The sequence below is a fragment of the Epinephelus fuscoguttatus genome, linkage group LG12 (genome assembly GCF_011397635.1).
Source record: "Epinephelus fuscoguttatus linkage group LG12, E.fuscoguttatus.final_Chr_v1".
Taxonomy (NCBI): Eukaryota; Metazoa; Chordata; class Actinopteri; order Perciformes; family Serranidae; genus Epinephelus; species Epinephelus fuscoguttatus.
In genome coordinates, this window is record NC_064763.1 from 10,852,543 (window position 1) to 10,872,266 (window position 19,724).

A 19,724-nucleotide genomic window follows, 5' to 3' on the forward strand; every position below is an offset into this window, starting at 1 on the left:
ATCTGTTTTGATGAATCCCTCTTAAAAAGGTAGGCTGTGTCCTTTTGACCCATTTACTTAACTGGTCAGTGTGTACTCGATGACTGCGTTGGTGGTGACATGTTATCTGAATGATCTGAATAACTGACCACTTACTTAGAAATGTTATCAGCATGCGAACACTTAGGCCTACTTAGAATATCATTTTTTAATTTATCCTGGGGGGGAAACAGCAATGACTGATGTGTAGGCTAAGGACTGAATTTGGAAATAGGCTCGTGCCTTGAGTAAAGCCAGAGGTGTGTCCATAAAAATGCGATTACCGGAGACACAAATATTACATAAATGATGGGGCTGGTTTGTGTGAAGCGCAGACATGGCACGTGAATAATAAACCTGAATCCGTCTCTTTTCCGCAAAAACATCTCAAAATGTGAAATTTGACAAATGAATGATTCAACGCCCTGCTTTTATTTCAGTGGGGGAAAATGCGGATACAAAAGTCCTCTCCTGAATTCACTCCTCATCAAACCCAACTTGTGCGCCTCTGACTCTGAGGATCTTGGCTTAGGAGGAGTTTGTGACTCCTGTAGCTCTTCCTAAAACCTTTACCAAAACCCTTTTTTTTAACCACAACGTGAGAGTTACACAGACCTTTGTCGTGCAAAGTTCGATCTCTCACCTTCTGGGAAATGAGCCAAACTAACCGACAGTTATCTTGGAGCAGAATGTGGCCAAGGGGGGAGATAATAAAGACAGTTGGCGGTGTGAGCGCTCCCAGCATGACGCTAAAAACCGAAGAAAGTCGGCTCTATTTCAGCACAAACTCAGCGGGGAACGACAGTCTGAAGGGACCCGAGAATGCAGACGCAAACATTTACAACTCCGGACACATGAATCTGTTCTCCTGTGACATGGAAAAACACTGCTGTCAGACAGCTGCTGCTCCTCAAGAGGAATTGTTAAATGCTGAGTGCCGTGTGGGTGACAGTCGCTCTTTTTCTGCCTGCGCCACAATCTCAGAAACAGCCAGGGAGCTCTGCAAAGCTGTGTCCGTGTCACTGGGACTGGCCATGGAGTCCAATGACACGAGCGACACGGACGCTACTCTCCCCCCGTGCGCCGCAAATGACCACATGCGAGGGGAGTATTTGTTCGGACTAGGAGCCGTGCCTCTGAGCTGTCCCGGAGCCCAGGCTGCTGCCACCGAGTACAAGTGCCCCGACCGAGATGATCGGAAGCAACTGGTTGAAATGTTCGAAAGTTCAGAGCCTGCTGCGCGTCTGCAATATTTCACCCCCACTCAATCATCAGTGAATGAACCAAACTTTACACTCTGCGAGGCTGATGACATTACTTCAGAAGAGATAGATCATCAGGACACAGCGGGAGCTGCGTCTTGCACTTATGCTCCGTCCGCGCCAGGCAGCTTGGCACAGTTCAGCCACGCGGGAACAGATCGGCCGTGCGGAGTCTACGAGCCCCCAGATGAAGCGAGAGAGTTCGGGGAAGCCATGGAGAACAAGTTTGCTGGTTATCAGCCAGAGCAATACAGCGTCAAAGTCAAATGTGAGGACGCCGGATCTGCCGGGGCGTTGTGGAGCAGCAATTACACCTTTAACGAGAGATACAACACTCAGTGTTGGAGCTCCAGGCAGTGCGCTAATGCGCACAGCACAGGTGCCAACACCGCGTTCGTATCTAATCCATATGAGAGGAGCGCCATGCGTCCTGAGCAGTGGTACCCTGGCGGGATGCTGAGGCCGCCTTATCCCAACTCTAACAACGTGAAGACTGAAGTCGGCGAATGGCTGGATGTCACCTACAATGACTCCAGGTAAGATATAGCCTAATTATAGACTAATAATGACAATAATAATAATTGCAATAATAATAATGATGATAGAAAAAGAATCTTGCCTTATGTGGTTAAGAGTCTGTACTCATGCTTAGGAAGCAGGGTAGGGTGAGGTTGCTCAAACTTGTAGAAGATAGTGCAACAAAATTTACACTCTGATTCCAACATGTCTCCAGAGTGACCACAGCCTGACCTTAATCTGACCCCAGACCTGCGTGTTTAGAGTCTGTCAACTGTAGAGTTACTCCCAAATGATTCAGATGTTTTTGGCCAAGTGTGGATGATCAGTCTGGTGGGCAGTATGGCAACAAAATGAAACACAAAATCGTAATGTATCCCAAACTTAATGTCAGATACAGATAGATTTTTAATTTCCTACAGACAGCTGTGTCAGGTCTTCACATTTTGATGTTTAAATGACAGTGGAAAAAAAAAAATTTACCCTTTTTTTTCCAGTGAGAACCCAAATGTCAAACTAAACAGCTAAAAAAAATCACATTTCTACTGTACAGACAAAAGTATATTTTATGGTATTATCAGGTTGCTTTCAGTAAATTCTTTACAAATTAAAGCTCATCAAACCAAGGCTAGCCTGCACTTTGAAACAGACGTAGAAATATATTTGGCTGCTTCGCATCCTTGACATTTAAGATGCGTGTGTATACACATGACTGTTTAGACACTTTCGACTTTAAAACTATCATCGAGTCTGCTGACGACACAGCTGTGACGGGCCTGATCACAGGTGATAAAAAAGCCCATCTGTAAGGAGAAGAGGATCTGACCTGTTAGAGTCAGGACAACAAACTACTCCTGAACATCAGCAAAACTGAGGAGATGATGGTGGACTTGGTAGTTAACGGGTCCTTGGTGGAGAGGCTGGACAGCTTCAAGTACCTCGGTGTCCACATCACAGAGGGCCTGGTCTGGGTGCTGCATACTGACACAGTGGTGAGAAGAGCAAGGCAGAGACTGTTTCACCTCAGATGCTCCCCTCACATACTGAGGAATTTGTACCCCCGCACCATTGAGAGCGTCCTGACGGGGAACATCACTGTAAGGAAACAGCACCAACAGGACCACAGGGCACTGCAAAGAGTGGTTTGTTTAACGGAACATACAATATCTCTACCCTGCATAAAGGATGTTTACACAAGGCGCTGCAAGAATACGGCCAGGAGAATCATTAAAGATACCAACCAACCGCATAATGGCCTTTTCTCCCTGGGGAGGTCAGAAGGAAGGTACCGGATACACCATGCCAGCACTGAGAGGCTCAGGAAGAGCTTCTACACTCAGAAGGAACATGTTTACATTTCACTGGAATTGTACTTTATACAATTACATGTGACTAATAAAATTGACTGATTGATTAAAACAAAACTTGAGTGAAGTTATCCAGAAAGATGCCTCTACAGGTTTGCATTTCCCTTCTCTGAGTTAGTCCAATCTGTGATCTATATTTATTTATAATACAGCTGTTTGGATTTTAGCCACATGTAGCCTTTGTATTGTTGCAATAACATTACAACCCCTTCATTCCAGTATCTGCAGTTACAGTCAGTTTTTCTTGGATTTTTTCTAAATATAAAGATAAGACAAAAAGTCAAAATAAATGAACCACATGGCTTACTGTAAAAATACTTCCCCTTTATTTAGCTATTGCTGCAACGATCTGCTGCTTTCATCAAATATCTCCTCTGCCATGAAGCAGCACCTGTTGCTTTTTCTCTTGTTGCTTGTCACGGGGTGTGTACAAGGCAGCGAGGAAAAGGACCCAAATGCAAGGACCCAAATGCAGGAGCAAAGGAAAGCAAAAGCGTGACAACATTGCCATTCTGGCCAGGAGCAGGTGGAAATGGACCAGTGTTAATGTCAAGGGGGTTAACTGGGGAGCGACGAAGGTGAGTCAGGTGACAGAGTCAGAGTGGTCTGGGGTCAAGTGAGACATGGCTGGAGATAGGGACAGAGGGACAGCCTGAGCAAAAGTAAAAACAACTGAAGCAGCCGACATGACGCTGCCGTGGAGTTAGGTCTTAACTGGAAGAATTTGTGACTCAATATTTGCAGAAAAAAGTGCAGTAGATGAATTATGTTGCAGTTTCATTCAGTCTAAACGTGTGGAATATCATGTAGTTCACTACAGAGTATAATTGCATGATTAAAAGTTAAAGTTAAACTACCTTAAAAAACATTTAATAGTTAAAATGAGCACAGACTTTAACATCTTACAGCAGTAAAATGCAGCATACACACTAATGTAGCAGTAACATTGATTCAAAAACACCACATATAAGTTTTTTTACTTAGGATTCTTTAAGTAAATTTTGCTGATAATAATTACACACTTTTACTTAAGTAGGTTTTTGAATGTAGGACTTTCACTTAGAGTATTTGCTGGTTGAACTTAACTAAAGGATCTTAGTACTTCTTCCACCACTGCATTTTAGCCTCATTTGGCAGTGAACTGGCACAGCCTGTTGAGTGTATATGGCTTGGCAGTTATGTGTAATTGTAGTTTTGGTTGAATTCTGGGACTCTGGCTGGACTGTCGCTCATATGTAGGTCACGTCGGGGATTCCAATCTTAGACAGAGCATTTCCTGGAAATGGTTTTACCAAAGAGATTTTAATAAGATTGGTTTGGTGAGCTGTGCTGTACTTAAACCTTTTATTATAATTGCCACACAAACAGACAGAAGTGATGAATTTATTTTTTATCATCCAGATTTTAAGACTTACAGCAGCTTTAGCAAAGAGCAGAGTGGGAGGTGGACCTCGTGTGTGTGTGTGTGTGTGTGTGTGTGTGTGTGTGTGTGTGTGTGTGTGTGTGTGTGTGTGTGAATTATATCCAGAGGAGACGCAGCCGAGCACTTACCCAAATTGCAGCGAGAGAGATGTACAGTAGAGGAATTCAGTAGAGACAGCTACTCAGTGATAATATTGCTGTATGTCTAGTAGCTTGACCACACAGTCCCCTGACCCCAGAGGAGCTGCATGCTGTTAGTGAAAACAGATGTTTTATTTATTTACTTATTGTATAGCTCAAGCACACAAAAGTATAACACAGTTTCCAGGCTGGCACGTTTAGTTAAACTTAAAGAAAAGTAATGGATGCATATGAGTTCAGCAAATAATGTGTGAGTGAAATGAGGCAAACACATTAGAAGGAAGTAAATCTGCATGAAACAGCAGGTATTTCAAACACTTCGTGGATATTTATCAGATCAACAATCACAAAACTATCTCATGTAGTATAATCAGATCCTCAGGCAGAGCTCCGCTGGCTGTTTCTAAGAGCTGATTCAAGACAAGAGTAAACAAACTTTTGCAGTCAGGGCCCCTCAGCTCTGAACGGGGCCTTAAGATCTGAGGCTGCAGAACAGTGACATCTTTTCCTCAAAATGTATCTTGTTTTTATTGTCGGGTATTCATATTACTTTAATGGTCTGATTTTATGTCATTGCTGTCCTGAATGTGCTGAAACGTTTGAATCCTGTTTCAACCATGTAAAGCACTTTGTAGCTCAACACACACAGAAGTGGGAATAATCCTCCTTCTCTGCTGCATTAATCAAACAGCACTGGGCATAGATAATAGCTTAAATTATATTTGTAATATCCTTTTAAAGGTAGAAAACATCAGAACACTGAGGATCATCTTTTTATGTAATTAAGGAGAAAATTGTGGAGCTATTTCTTCACTAACAGTGTACTTTAACAGAGAACATTTAGGGTGAGTGAATATATGTGTTTTGTGCATCTTGTATTTTTTTTTGTAATACAATATTTTCAGTTAAAAAAAGTACACCTATACATTTGTGTCTTGAGTAAAAAGGAATGTGATGATAATTTATAGCAAAGATACTAAAATAAATCTACTCTAAGAGTATAATCAAACCTGATTATCTAAAAGATGGAAAAAAAAATCAGTATTTAAGACTGTGAAAAAATATTTTAACCTCACAAGCTGGGAAGAAGAAGAGTGAATGTTAAATCTGCTCCAAGCCCTGACAGAGAACGAGATATTTCACATTATAAAAGTGTAACAAAAGTAAAACTGTATGTAACGAGACACCATCCATCGTTTAAAGGAAAACACCACCTCAAATAAGGATTCCAATATGTTATTTCCACTTTATAGGAAAGTTCCATCAATATCTGTAAACATGAGCTGCTCTCTCTCAAATCCAGAAACCAGAGAGGTAAGTCCCAAACTTATGATGTCACGGGGTATAAAGTCTGGAGCTGCTCCATAGACAATGAATGAGACTCTGATTTTGTTTGCTTTCTTTTTTAAACCCAGTTGAACTTTAAACTGTTGTGGTGTGCTCATTCCTGAAACAGAAAATGTACTCATATAAACCAAATCACAATGTTTATTTAAAACAGCTTCCGGGCAGAAAATTCTCATGTTGTGTCCATTAAATCAAACGGCACTGAGCAGACGCTGCCTCAATTAGTTTGTTTTAGCCACCTAAAAAGGCCCACCAAAAAAATCTATCTGTTTAGGTGTATGCTATATTCAGAATAGTTTATTTTCATTTCTTTACCAGATAGTGCTTGCCAACAGGGAATTGAAGCCCTTATATCGTAGTTACCAGTCTCCATTGTTGAAAACATTCATTTTATTGAGCAGAAAACTGAGTTGCTGGTCTACCGCGCTGTTGATTGCGCACTGCACAGCAAATATTTAAATATAGCGTCCGTGCAAACAGATTTGGTTTATCAAAGTTGATATCAAAGCAACAAAGTACATCAAATAAGCACAACAGAAATGACAGATAGGTCAGACCACTGTGTTTAACTATATCTTTATTTGTTACAGTTATGTCTGAAAATGACAACAGTAATAAACAAGTTGGCAGATTTTATGTATCTCCGCAACTAAAATCAACAGCCAGTTTTCTACCTGGAAGTGATTGCTGTTGTTAACATAACGTGAAGATGATTTGGTCTATATTCAGAACACTCGACTGGGTGCTCTTAGTGTCATCTAGAACATCTTTCACCATTCATTGTCTATGAAGCAGCTCAAGACGTTATACCCTATGACATCACAAGTTTGAGTTCTAGCTCCTGTCGCCAAGATTTGTGAGAGAATTGTTCATGTTTACGAATATTTCTGGACTATCTTTGACCGTAGGATTAACATGTATGAATTTTAAGAAATGGGTGTAGTTCTCCTTTAAGCTGGAATGAAACTATCTATTGAAAAAGAGATCTTGATTTTGATGTGACTAGCTAACTGAATAATAACTTTATTTTAATTAACACTTATAGATAAGTACATATACAGTATATTGTATAGAAATTATAGCACCTCACATAGCAGTGTGCTGCATCCCTTGGGTTGGACTTGAGTGTTTTTGTTGTATTGTTTAGGCCTCCACAAACCCTGAGCAATGCTGACAATATTTTTTTTCTCTAAAATGATAGGATGATGCTTTATCCTTTTAATACTATTAAAATGTCACCATCCATTTTATCAGGATTTATTCAAGAGAAATTCAGAAAGTCAGTAAACATGGTTTATCACCAGTAAAACATAGACATGTCTTACGATCCAGCAGCTCTCTGTGGTGTGTGTCAGCTCAGACAGTTGCCCCTTTACACTGTATTTAAGCCAAGTAAGAGGCTGCAGCAGGAAGTCATTAAGAATATTGGAGGGTTAGGATATCACAATTATGGATAATAGGAAGGAAATTTTTAGTCTGAGTAATACATGTAAATATAATGAGTCCAAAGCGTATTTTGTATCTGTTACATGGGGGGTTATTAGCTGTTGCCTTTGTTGATCTGTGCCCTCAGAGTGCCGTACGGATATTGATATGCATATTTTTAACATTTATTGTGGTTTGATTACAGACCACATAATTATCTGTCACTATTCATCACTCCAACTTTAAATATTTAACCATCTATATTCACATCTGTATTCACAGCCCTGATCTGTGGTCTCACGCTACCAAAACTGGACTTTAGTTGAAAGTATAAAGAAGTCTAATTTTAGGTTTCAGAACTTAATATGAGTGAAATCAGTCTGAAATCAAATGTGAGATAGTCTTGATTCTTTTATGATATTATATTTACTGATACTTTAAGATTATTTAGCAGAATTATTAATGTCACCTAAAATCAGTCAGGACACAAGGCTCTACAGTGAAGCCTCATCCTTGTCTCTTTTATAGCAAACCTTGGTATCTACGTTGCACGTCATTGAACCAACGTTATGTCTGAGCCTTTTCCAATCTCTCTGTGTTCAAGGCTGAAAGAGGGCACCCATCCTGCCCCCCACCCCCAGCACTTCGCCACAGTGTTGGCGCTGAAATCTTTCCCACACCATTCTCAGTCATCACACTCTCTAGCCTCCTTAAATTGCACTCTTAGAGGCTGTAGCACGGTTCCGGGGAGTGAACAGTAACTGATCTGTGGCTACAGTTTGGACAGTTTTTAACAAGGAAAAGGCAATTACTGTATGGACAGGTTGTGGTATGATCTCAAGGTTAACTTTTATTTGTCCAAAAATGGGCTATTAGCTTCACCAGATAATAAAGTCACACAGAATACAGTCCAGTGAAAGAGCAAAACAATGGATTATAAAATACTGTGCAGGAAACCAGTTGATACATCCAAGCTGGGGAACATCAACAATGGGTTCTAATAAAAATAAATGATAATGATATGATTAAGACATAATACCAGGAAGAAAATATCAGAACCTTGTTTTCAACAGACATGAGTTTCCTGTAGCTGTTCATGGTTTATAGACGTTTCATATGTTTGGCTGCAGGTTCGAGACTGGCAGAGAGCACATGTTCCCCATGGAGTTCTTCTTTCCACCACAGAGGATGTGCCTGATCTGTTCAGACGAAGCATCTGGCTGCCACTACGGTGCTCTCACCTGTGGCAGCTGCAAGGTTTTTTTCAAAAGAGCTGCAGAAGGTAAATCCTAATCTTTGATTGCCGTATTTAACAGCTAAATTTGTTGCCTTTTGTCTACAGTTTGTGTACATCCATCTGACAGCTTACAAGTAACCTGTGGTTTCCTTGTCCACTCAGGAAAACAGAAATACCTGTGTGCAAGTAAAAACGACTGCACTATTGATAAGCTAAGAAGAAAGAACTGTCCATCTTGTCGGCTGAAGAAGTGTTTTGAAGCTGGAATGAGTCTGGGAGGTAAGATGGAATAATGTAATAAGATCTGCTTTTAAAAGAAACTATTATTTTATTATCTCTACCAGGAGGGGATCACATGTTTGGTTGTGTGCGTGGTTGTGTGGGTGTGTGAGTGTGGTATCTGTCTGTCTGTTGCTAATCTCCCAAACTACTGGACCAATCAGCCTAATATTTTGTGTGAACATGTGTTACAGTATGCTCACAACCTCTTATGGCTGCAGTGATTCGCAATTGTTGAAAAACCCCTTTTTATTGACTGTTTTATACTGTCATTGCATGCTGAATTCTCTTAACTGGCCGGTCGGGGCTGCAACTTTTCCAGAAATCAGCTCGCTAAACAATAACAAGCCTGACCATCTGTTACAGGCAACATTTTGGAGTTCATCATGGCTTAAAAACTGACATTCATTGAAAAGTTTGGTTATATTTTGAACCAGAGCATCTGCAGATTAATTTAATTCCCAATATGTTATGAGCCACTAAAGTTAGGCACGTTACAAGATGAACAGGGTTGGAAAGTAAAGGACTACAAGTAACTTTGTTACGTTTTTAAAATACAAAATATGTATAACTGTATTTTGTTGCAGTTGCAGTTTAAATTGGTGGTATTCTGAACACAGTTACTGTCTTTAAAAATAGATTACTTGAAGGGATTACTTTATTTGTTTTATTTTTTTGCCTTAACACTGTTCCCTACCTAAATGCGATGGGAGTGAGTGTCAGTTTGATTGCATTGTTTTCTATTGGAATGTTCTAACTGGCCGCGAACGACACAGTGCTGCCGATTTGATCTAAACTTTAGTTGGTTTCTGTGTTTCTATTGATTCTTGTCGCTCACTCTGCACAGCGAGAACACTAGTTATTTCCTACTTTCTTGTGCTGTAGCCTACAGACAAAGTTAAAGGTCTAGTGTGTAAGATTTAGGAAGATTAGCGCCATCAGTGAGGTTCACAGATTGCAACCAGCTGAAACTTCTCAAGGTTAGAATTTCTTTAGCGTTCCATGTTTTGGAGGTTTTTACCAGAAGGCAAATTACCTCCATAGATCTTGTCTTCTCCATAATAAATGGACCTGGTGATTAAAACCTGTAAAAACACTGAATAAAGCAGTTTCCAGTTGAAAAATCTGCATTTTTTCCAATGCTCTCATCGTTGAAGGTTTGCTTACTATGGTGACTGATGCAAAAACACAGATGACCCCATGTAGACCCAGGACCCATTCCATATGTAGATACAATCGACTCATTTTAAGGTAACAAAAACTTCTTATTTTTAGGTATTTACACACTAAAGGAAACATACCTATATTCCATTTCTGCCAATATATCCCCCGAAATCCTACACACTAGGCTTTTTATACCGTTAAAAGTCCACTTATGAATAACATGGATCAAGATTTGTGTCTGTGTTTTACTTATTAAAAATACCATCTGCTGAAATTACAGAATTTGTCTAGAGAGGCCGTGATCAGCTCGGGCAGCCAGAATGCAGATCTGCACTCTACTGGTTGCACTTTTCTAGTTTTATTGCTGTGGTTAATTGTAGCGTTATGAACCTCTGAACCACATTTTCTTAGTAATACCTGCTATCATCAGTTGCATCTAATTTTAGAAAAGATGTGTGCTGCAGGAACATGCGTTCAAAATAAACACATATGTGCAGTATGGACTATAATAAACATTGTGCACTACATACTGTTTGAACAAAGCACAGAGAAAGTGAAGTCCTAAAAGTGAAACTATTAATGGTTTCCCCAAGACCAAGTACTTTATTCTCTCTGCACTGCACATCTTAGCTGGCTCTCTTCAATTGCAGCATCATCACAATAGGGGATGTTACTGATAATCAAGCCCCTGACTGAGCTGCCATGCAATTTAGACCTATTCCATTCACTTCTCCTTACTGTCACCCAGACCTGCTCGTCATATTAGGCTGTAAAGATTGACATGTAGTGGACTAATTTTAGTCTTGTGTTCAATTTTCACTCTCTTCCATTTTCCCATTCTGTTAACGGTGAAAATTGGAAGCACAAAGCTGACATGAGACATGTGAATTAAAGCAGCAGACATGCTGGTAATTTTGCCACCAGTCACTGACAAACCCATGGAGGGAAAATGTGATCTAATGCTGCGATTGTAAGTAAAAAGGCACACCTTTTCTAGTTGTGGCTAAAAAGAGCCCCCTTTCACTTATGTTCTTCTCATCCTGGACATGTAATTCACTCACGGCATTTCACAGGAAAATTTATCACAATCATTTGTAGAAGTGGAGGCAGAAAAGTTATACGTTTTGACTTATTATCCCAAAGGGTTTTAACTCAAAAACTTTTAATCCAAGTCATAAAATTCTGAAAGGAAAGAAAGTTTCTCATTTGACTAATTGGATTTTGATTAATTTCTCTCTCTCTCTCTCTCTCTCTCTCTCTCTTTTTTTTTTTTTTTTTTTTTACAAAATTACAAATGTATTGTACCAGTAAAATTCAAAACTTTTACTATCATTATAGATGTTTCATTCCTCTTAGCTACGACAGTCTGAAGAGATGAAATGTAATATTGGATTCTGTGTTCATTTAGTTTAGCATCTGTTCCAGACTACAAAGCATAGTTATTATGAATTGCTTGAAGTTTTTATTTTTAAAATTTGAATTCCATTTTATTTCTGGAATGTTTATTACATCCACAAATATAAGCCGAGCAGTGAAGCCAAACCATGAGAGCTGTTCAGGTTTTCAGCAACCTCAAGAAATCTCACTGCACATCTGAACATAGCCTTCTCATGTTAAAATGCATTTTTTTTCTTATTAATTTCATCAGACTAGAAACCTTTTACAGTTTACAGCCTCTACCCCTGGTTTTCACATGGCTTCCATAACAAATTTTGTCCCAAAACAACTTCAGCTTCTGTTTCACCACCAGTGAGTAAGAGCTAGTTAATGATTTACACAAGCTGCCGTTCTGCAACTTCTCATATGAAAAAAGGCAGTGCAGTGAAGTGAGGCATTATTACACTGTCAGTTTGAATATATTACTTATTCATAAAAAGGTTGGTCTGTCCTTATAGGCAACCTTGTCTCCTACAACTGGCTTGTAGGAGTTTCTTTCGGACAACGAAACACTACATTGATGTGTCACATAGGCTTTGCAAGAAGGCGGTTGGGACGATGGCAGACGTACAAAGTGCAGGACCGTGACATCTGAACCCAAGGTTCATGTGCAGACTCCTTTCTTAGGTTTAGGCAACAAAAGCACATTGGTTACGTTTAGGGAGAGATTGTGTTTTTAATTAAATGTTAATAAAAATGTTATAAAAATATTATTGCAGTCACTACTAGTGGATACTGTACTGAAAGATTGCCTATTTTATATGTTGTCAGTGAACATTTTGCTGATATATTCAGTGCCAACATTTTTGCAACATGCCAGGCATGTTATTTCATTAATGTTTTAAAATAAATGTAATTCCCTCTGCGTTATACTTCCCTCGGAACGTATTTGTTGTTTCAAAATAGTTTTTAAACAACATAATTTCTAGGAGACAGGGGGTGTTATACAGGGCATCCAGGTTGTTATTTGGGCTTTAGTATGTAGAGATGGGATCAAGTCATGGTTTTGCAAGTCACAAGTACATCTCAAGTCTTTGTACTCAAGTCCCAAGTCAAGACCGACAAGTTTCTCAAGTCCTACGCTTCAAGTTTTGAGAGCGAAACAAGTCATAATGCGCTATTCACCGAATGCCATTTTGACAACAGAGTAATAGTAGCTTTACAAAGATTGTGAGTTTGTCAAAACTGTGGTTTTGACAAGTTTGTTAAAATAAGTGCAACTCAACTTAATAAAAAAGTAATATATCGCATTATTCATCACAACAGAATGATCTTTGTATGATTCTATCCTTTCTTGTGTATTTAACTCACCTCATATTCGAAAGATGTCTTCAACTTCCTCTTCCCAAATTTGTGAGACATTTCCTGTAAGACAATTCTTTCTTCAAAGTGATGTTGTATGTTGTTTTATATTATGTCTAAATGAAATAAAAAGATTAACATTAATTCTAGTTGATTCAGGAAGTGAAGGGAAAATAATTAATTTGTGGCACAGTTTTTAAATCAAATATTTTTAATCTTTGAGCTTGGGGGAAGGTAACAAGTATTTTTGAGTGGAAAGGTTCAAGTACAATCAAAGCCATAAGTCACTGGGGTTAAAGTCCAAGTCAAGTTCCAAATCTTTTTTGAGTTTGTGGAGTTTTAAGTCATCAAATTTATGACTCAAGTCTGGCTCGAATCCAGGCCATGTGAGTTGATTCCACACCTAAAATTTCAAACATCCCTTTCCTCAGAAATGTCTCCTGGGTGAGCTCAAAGTTTTTCTGAACCAGTTGTAAAATCTGAATCCTGCAACGTGTCCTCATCTGTCCTCAGGCCTTCTCCCAGTTAGTCATTCCTAAATAAACTTCAACCTGCTCTAAATGCAAAGGAGTAGTGACTCAGCACTGAGGTCCTTGTTAATCACTGAACTCCTATTCTATGCAGCTCTGGGGCAGAACTATGAATTAGCCTACATGTCACTCATAATGATGCAGATAAAAACGGGTGAATGCTTTGGAATCACAACAAAGTAATATCTTGATAATATGCATTGAGAGTGTATTGGTAAAATTAAGTATTAAAGTCTAAGGCAATATCAGGGAAAATTTTGTTAAGTAATAAGAAAGACGAGCATGTCAGTATTAACAAGGTAATAGTGGTGTAATATGGGGTCATAATAGCATAATAACACTTAAATCATGAGGTTACATTAGGGAATTATTTTAATAACCAGTAAATACTAGTGAAAGTCATCTTTGTCACTGCAAACATCTACAGTAAAATTGTCGAAATTATACTTTAAATACCATTAGTTCTCATGTAAAAACACATATAGTGCCGCATAGTAGTTTGATGTAATAATAATAAATCAGGGTTGAAAAATACAATATCAGCTGCTTGGTTGTAGTTAATGGTTGTGTTTGGTGTTATGCTGAATAAAGTAAAACCATAATTAAGAGATAATGGCCCTGGCTTTTCATCAATATGTCACTGGAGTTCAGTAACAGGAGGTTTTGCATTTTTCAGAGACACTAAAATTTGTGATTACAAGTAGATATTCTGGCCTTTGATATTTGAAGTGATAATTAAATGTTTATTGTTGTTTTGTTTTTTCATTTCCAGCCCAGATTCAGGTTATTTCAAAGAAATCATTCTTACCTTGCCATTCAAATTATAAGCATAAAATGAAGAAGAGATGGCTTAAGAAGAGAAAGTGACAGGAGACTTTGTGGAAGGTTTTATCAGACCTCTTCCACAACTTACATTGCTGAGCTAATGATGTAATGACATCTACAACCTGGACACCAAAGTGAGAGTAAAGTGGGATCTGCAAAGGCACACATTACAAAAAGGGATTTCAAGAGGAGGAAAAAGTGCGAAACTGACCTCCGTGATTTTTGTGCAATCAAGTCACACCTGGCAACCTGAAAAGACAGTTAGGATAAAGAAGGTGATTATAATGGTGATGACATGGGTAATAAGGACATAGAAGAAAGTGCACCCAAAAATCTGAGTATATTGAGGAGAAATTGTCTAATAAATTTTACATGTGCAGGTGGATCTGAGTGTAAATGGGCTTATAATGAATGAATCTGCAGCTCGATCAGTGGGGGTCAGTTTTAGCTGGAAACAATCTTTGATACTGATGCCAGAGCTCAGTGTGCTGGTCCATCATCATATACCGAATCTTTATGCAGACTATTAACAATATTTAATAAAAGAATCAAATTAAAGTTACTCACCCACTGTTTTTCTGCATGCCTCCATGGTGAACAAAGAATCCAAAAACCGAGATAACTCTTGGTGAATTGGAATAAGAGGGGTCCAGGTTGAACAACAGCAAAACTATACCAAAACATCGGTCTCGTCCATCCAGTCATATGCTCAGTAGCCTACTACTGCTACTACTGAATTTTTCTAGGCTATAACTCACTCATTCAAATTTTATTAAAGCTTAAAGCTATACATCATTAAGGGCGTGGCCACTTTGCGTGACAGGTAGATGCCACCATGAGCTACAAGCTGCCTGCTGACCGTCTTCTTGGCCAGTCACTTGACTTCTCGGCTGTGTTTGTGCTGTTGGTGTATTGAGTTTTTTTTATGCAAATGTCAGACAAATAATATGGCTTGCTGTGCAGTTATTGTCCCAGCAGTCCATCTGAGAAGTCTGGCCTCCATTTGTATTTGGTGAGATAGCTCATTAAATATCTAATAGCTAATTAGGCAGCTCATGAATTAGCCTTGGGTAAGCCCAGCTGTGCTAATGATGCTAACAGGAGTGTATGTTAGCCACAGCTATTACACCTGCAGGCAGCGAAGAATTTAGGATGATAAAACAATGTTGTCTCCTGTAGGTAGAGAGGCGGAGAATATCATAAGAGAGTGAGCCAACAGCCACCACTTCCTGGCCAGGTATAGTGGTCGGCCTGCTGCTGCCTCAGCTGTTTTACTGGTGCACTGGACGGCGCCTCCACTTTTAATCATAGCCAACCTCAACCCAGGACTTGTTTTAGATATTGTGATTTATGTAATAAAGACAAATATGTTTTGGACTCGATGTGGTTGTCATTCCTCCGCCTTGTACCAGGGTTAAATGGGTTTAAGTAGGCCTAATAGTCACATATAGGCCCACACTGGTGAAAACACTGCCGACCAAACATTATGGTTGCATTTCAGGAGGAACTGTGCAAAGCAGTGTAACATTTTCTAACACAAACTTTACTTTTTAATTGTTGATGTGTTAATGTGTGTGACTTCAATGAAAACTAAGCTTACAATACCGTCTAGGATTGTAGCATACAGCCTAGCTTGTTAGCCTTAGCTAGCTTGGTAGCTTCCAGCAAGGTCAACCTGATCTCACAGAAATACGTGAAATGACCACGACCTCTTAACACCGCATTCCGTGGTGGCAGCACGTAATGGGTTGAAATTACGTGCTGCCACCACGAAAACAATGCCAATGTAAAGTCAATTAGGGTCCTCTCCCGTGGTGGACACACGGATTCCCTGATTCAATCACGTCACGTCAACCTCGTTTTCCTCAATGATATCTTTAACATTCCTGTATACACACAAAAACGCGGAAGTGTCCTTGATATTAAAACGGCAAATATATTCCTCTGTTATAATTTCCCACCAATAATAATAATAATGATAATAACGTGATAGTTCGGCTGTTCTAGATATTTGTTATAGCCTATTCAAATATTCAATCCCAAAAACGCCGTTTCTAGAGAACTTACTAAAATATCTGAAATGAACCATCATGCTTACTTTTTCTTAACATATTTCATCTAGGTGCAGTATCATTACTAGTTCAGCTTTACTAGACATTTGATATATTCAGTAGATGTATCTTTTTACGACCCTGTTTTACAACAAGCCGCAAAAAACCTACCATCCCAAAAATGCCGTTTTTAGAGTACTATCTAAAATAACTACGATTAGCCAGCATCCTTGCTTTTTTTCTTAACATAGTTCATCTAGATGCAGTGTAATAACTACTTCGGCTTTACTAGATATTAGATTTATTTAGTAGATCTATCTTTTTACAACCCTATTTTACAAGCCGCAAACGAACCTACTGTCCCAAAAACGCCGTTTCTAGTGTATTAGCTAAAATATCGAAAATTAGCCGACATCTTTACTTTTTCTTAACGTAGTTCATCTAGGTGGAGTGTAATAACTAGTTCGGCTTTACTTGATATTAGATATATTCAGTAGATATATCTTTTTACAACCCTATTTAGAGCCCTACTTTGCAAATCAGAAGAACTACAACTATGTTGCTGATATGTATCAAACTGTATGGTGCGGTCCCAGGGAATTGTAGTTTTTTAAAAATCTAAGTGTTTTTCCCAGATTTGGAAGTTGTAAATACTGAATTGAGAGTACACTGTGGACTTTAAGGGGATGGTAAACACATTTGTGAACTCAGATTTTAAATATCTAATTTCTAAATGGGTGAAAATTAATTTTATCCATTTTTTATCCATATCTGACAGCACCCTCAGTTGGGGACTACACTCACATGATAGTTGAGGTCAAGAGCTCTCTATAACAGTTGGTCCCATGTCTGTACCCCCTTTCGTTGCTGAGTTATAAGCCCTCAAACATGCACTGAGGTCAAGGTTCAAAGGTCAATGGCCAAAACAGGAGCCATGTAGAATCTTCATACTGACATATGTTACTCTCCAGGTTGAGACCTTTCCAATGATGTATTTGGTTTAGCTCTACGACAAAGTTTAGATTTTTTCATTTTTTGGACACAAGCCATGCCAGGTGTAGTTTCAGAGAGCACTTTGAAGGCCCAGTGTATAAAATGAGTTTTGTTTGTTTCTTTGCTTGTTTTTTTCTTTTTTACTGTAGATAGTTACTAACATGAGTCATCCTCAATACAATAATACTAAAAAGTAAAACCAATAATAACAATAATGAAATAAGCAAAAATAATATTAAAATTATATTGAAATTTTAAAATCTATTTACAGAGTGGAATGGTAGCCTAATAGATAACTTAGATAATATTTATTATTGTTTAGACACTTTATTATTGCTTAGATACTATTTAGCCTATTATTGTATTTACTTTTAGCATGTTCTACTTTTGAGTTATTTCTGAGAAGTTATGATAAAAAAAAAATAAAAAATTACAGACTATAGGAGACAACCTCTTCAGTGTCTCACGTCAATTAATTAACACTATTTGTTGGCTTTTTATAATGCCTTTTTGTTTTTTTTGTTTTGTTTTTTTTTGCTGCTGTCTCCAGTTGAGAGTGGTGATTTGCTAAATACATTCTACAATAATAATTAGATTAACATTTGGTCTATAATATTGTTGGCTATATTACGCATTTTAATAAAAAAAAACGGAAGAATAAAAGAAATAAACACCGAAGTAATTACTTTTTTTTATTGATACTCCTCTCTGACACACACACATACACACACATTGAACACGCGATTGAATGAATGAATGAATGAATGAATGAATGAATGAACATTGGAAGTGGTTCAGCCACAGTCCCGCCGGCTGGCGTGGTCACATTGAGATTACATTTGTTTTTTATTACTAACAAAATGTTTTATATTGACCGTATGAATGGTTTCGTTTTCAAATAAATATTTGGAAACGAAAATATGCTTTGGTGTACTTTTACAGAGTTTTCAATCAATCAATCAATCAATTTTATTTATAAAGCCCAATATCACAAATCACAGTTTGCCTCACAGGGCTTTACAGCATACGACATCCCTCTGTCCTTAAGACCCTCACAGCGGATAAGGAAAAACTCCCCCAAAAAAACCCTTTAACGGGGGAAAAAAAACGGTAGAAACCTCAGGAAGAGCAACTGAGGAGGGATCCCTCTTCCAGGACGGACAGACGTGCAATAGATGTCGTACAGAACAGATCAACATGATAAATTAACAGTAATCCATATGACACAGGGAGAGAGAGAGAGAGAGACAGAGAGAGAGAGCGAGAGAGAGATATGCAGGTAATGACAGTATCTTACAACAACATTAATGGAAGTAATAATATTATAGTTATAGTTCTGGTTACTGCGGTACAATATGTTGAAAGTATGTATTAATACCTGGCAGTATACATGTGTGACAATAATCATATGTGTATAATAACAGAAGAAGTATGACTAATGACTAATGATGGCAGCAGCAGCAGGAGGCATCTGGCGGGACCACGGCAGCAGCACAACCACACACGTCACGCTGTCCAGGCACCGCTGTGATATGAGTTAATCTGAGAGACAGTGGAGCACAAAGGCTCCGGAGAAGAAGCTGAGTTAGTGACATCCAGAATGGCCGGGTTAGCTAGATGCAGTAATAAGAGAGAGAGAGAGAGAGAGAGAGAGAGAAGGAGAGAAGGGGCCTGGTGTATTATAGAGGGGTCCTCCGGCAGACTAGGCCTAAGTCAGCCTAACTAAGGGCTGGTACAGGACAAGCCTGAGCCAGCCCTAACTATAAGCTTTATCAAAGAGGAAAGTCTTAAGTCTAGTCTTAAATGTGAAGACGGTGTCTGCCTCCCGGACCGTAACAGGAAGATGATTCCACAGGAGAGGAGCCTGATAGCTGAAGGCTCTGGCTCCTGATCTACTTTTGGAGACTTTAGGGACCACGAGTAACCCTGCGTTCTCAGAGCGCAGTGTTCTGGTGGGATAATATGGCACTATGAGCTCTCTAAGATATGACGGAGCTTGACCATTCAGAGCTTTATAAGTTAACAGTAGGATTTTAAATTCAATTCTGGATTTTACAGGGAGCCAGTGCAGAGAAGCTAAAACAGGAGAGATATGATCTCGTTTCTTAGTTCCTGTTAGTACACGTGCTGCTGCATTCTGAATTAGCTGGAGAGTTTTTAAGGACTTACTAGAGCTACCTGATAATAGAGAGTTACAATAATCCAGCCTTGAGGTAACAAAAGCGTGGACCAATTTTTCTGCATCTTTTCGGGTCAGGATAGGCCTAATTTTCGCAATATTACGCAGATGAAAAAATGCAATATGTATATAGCCTACCTGTATCAGAATGTATAATTTTCAGCAGCGGTTTGTGTGACAGCTGCCACGGTTGGAGGTATAACCAGCGGGGCAGCCGCTGGTTCTGTGG

The 19,724-nt window shown here is 38.9% G+C and overlaps 1 protein-coding gene across 1 annotated transcript in view; it reads left to right on the forward strand.

Annotated features, from left to right (window-relative positions):
* Positions 1 to 367: 367 nt before the first annotated feature.
* The window catches only part of LOC125897918 (androgen receptor-like), a 40,835-nt gene continuing 21,478 nt past the window's right edge, over positions 368 to 19,724 (forward strand). The window contains exons 1-3 of the mRNA XM_049591402.1: positions 368 to 1,816; positions 8,629 to 8,780; positions 8,898 to 9,014. Coding sequence (XP_049447359.1) covers positions 672 to 1,816; positions 8,629 to 8,780; positions 8,898 to 9,014 — 1,414 coding nt within the window. The 5' untranslated portion in view covers positions 368 to 671. The remainder of the gene's footprint in view (positions 1,817 to 8,628; positions 8,781 to 8,897; positions 9,015 to 19,724) is intronic.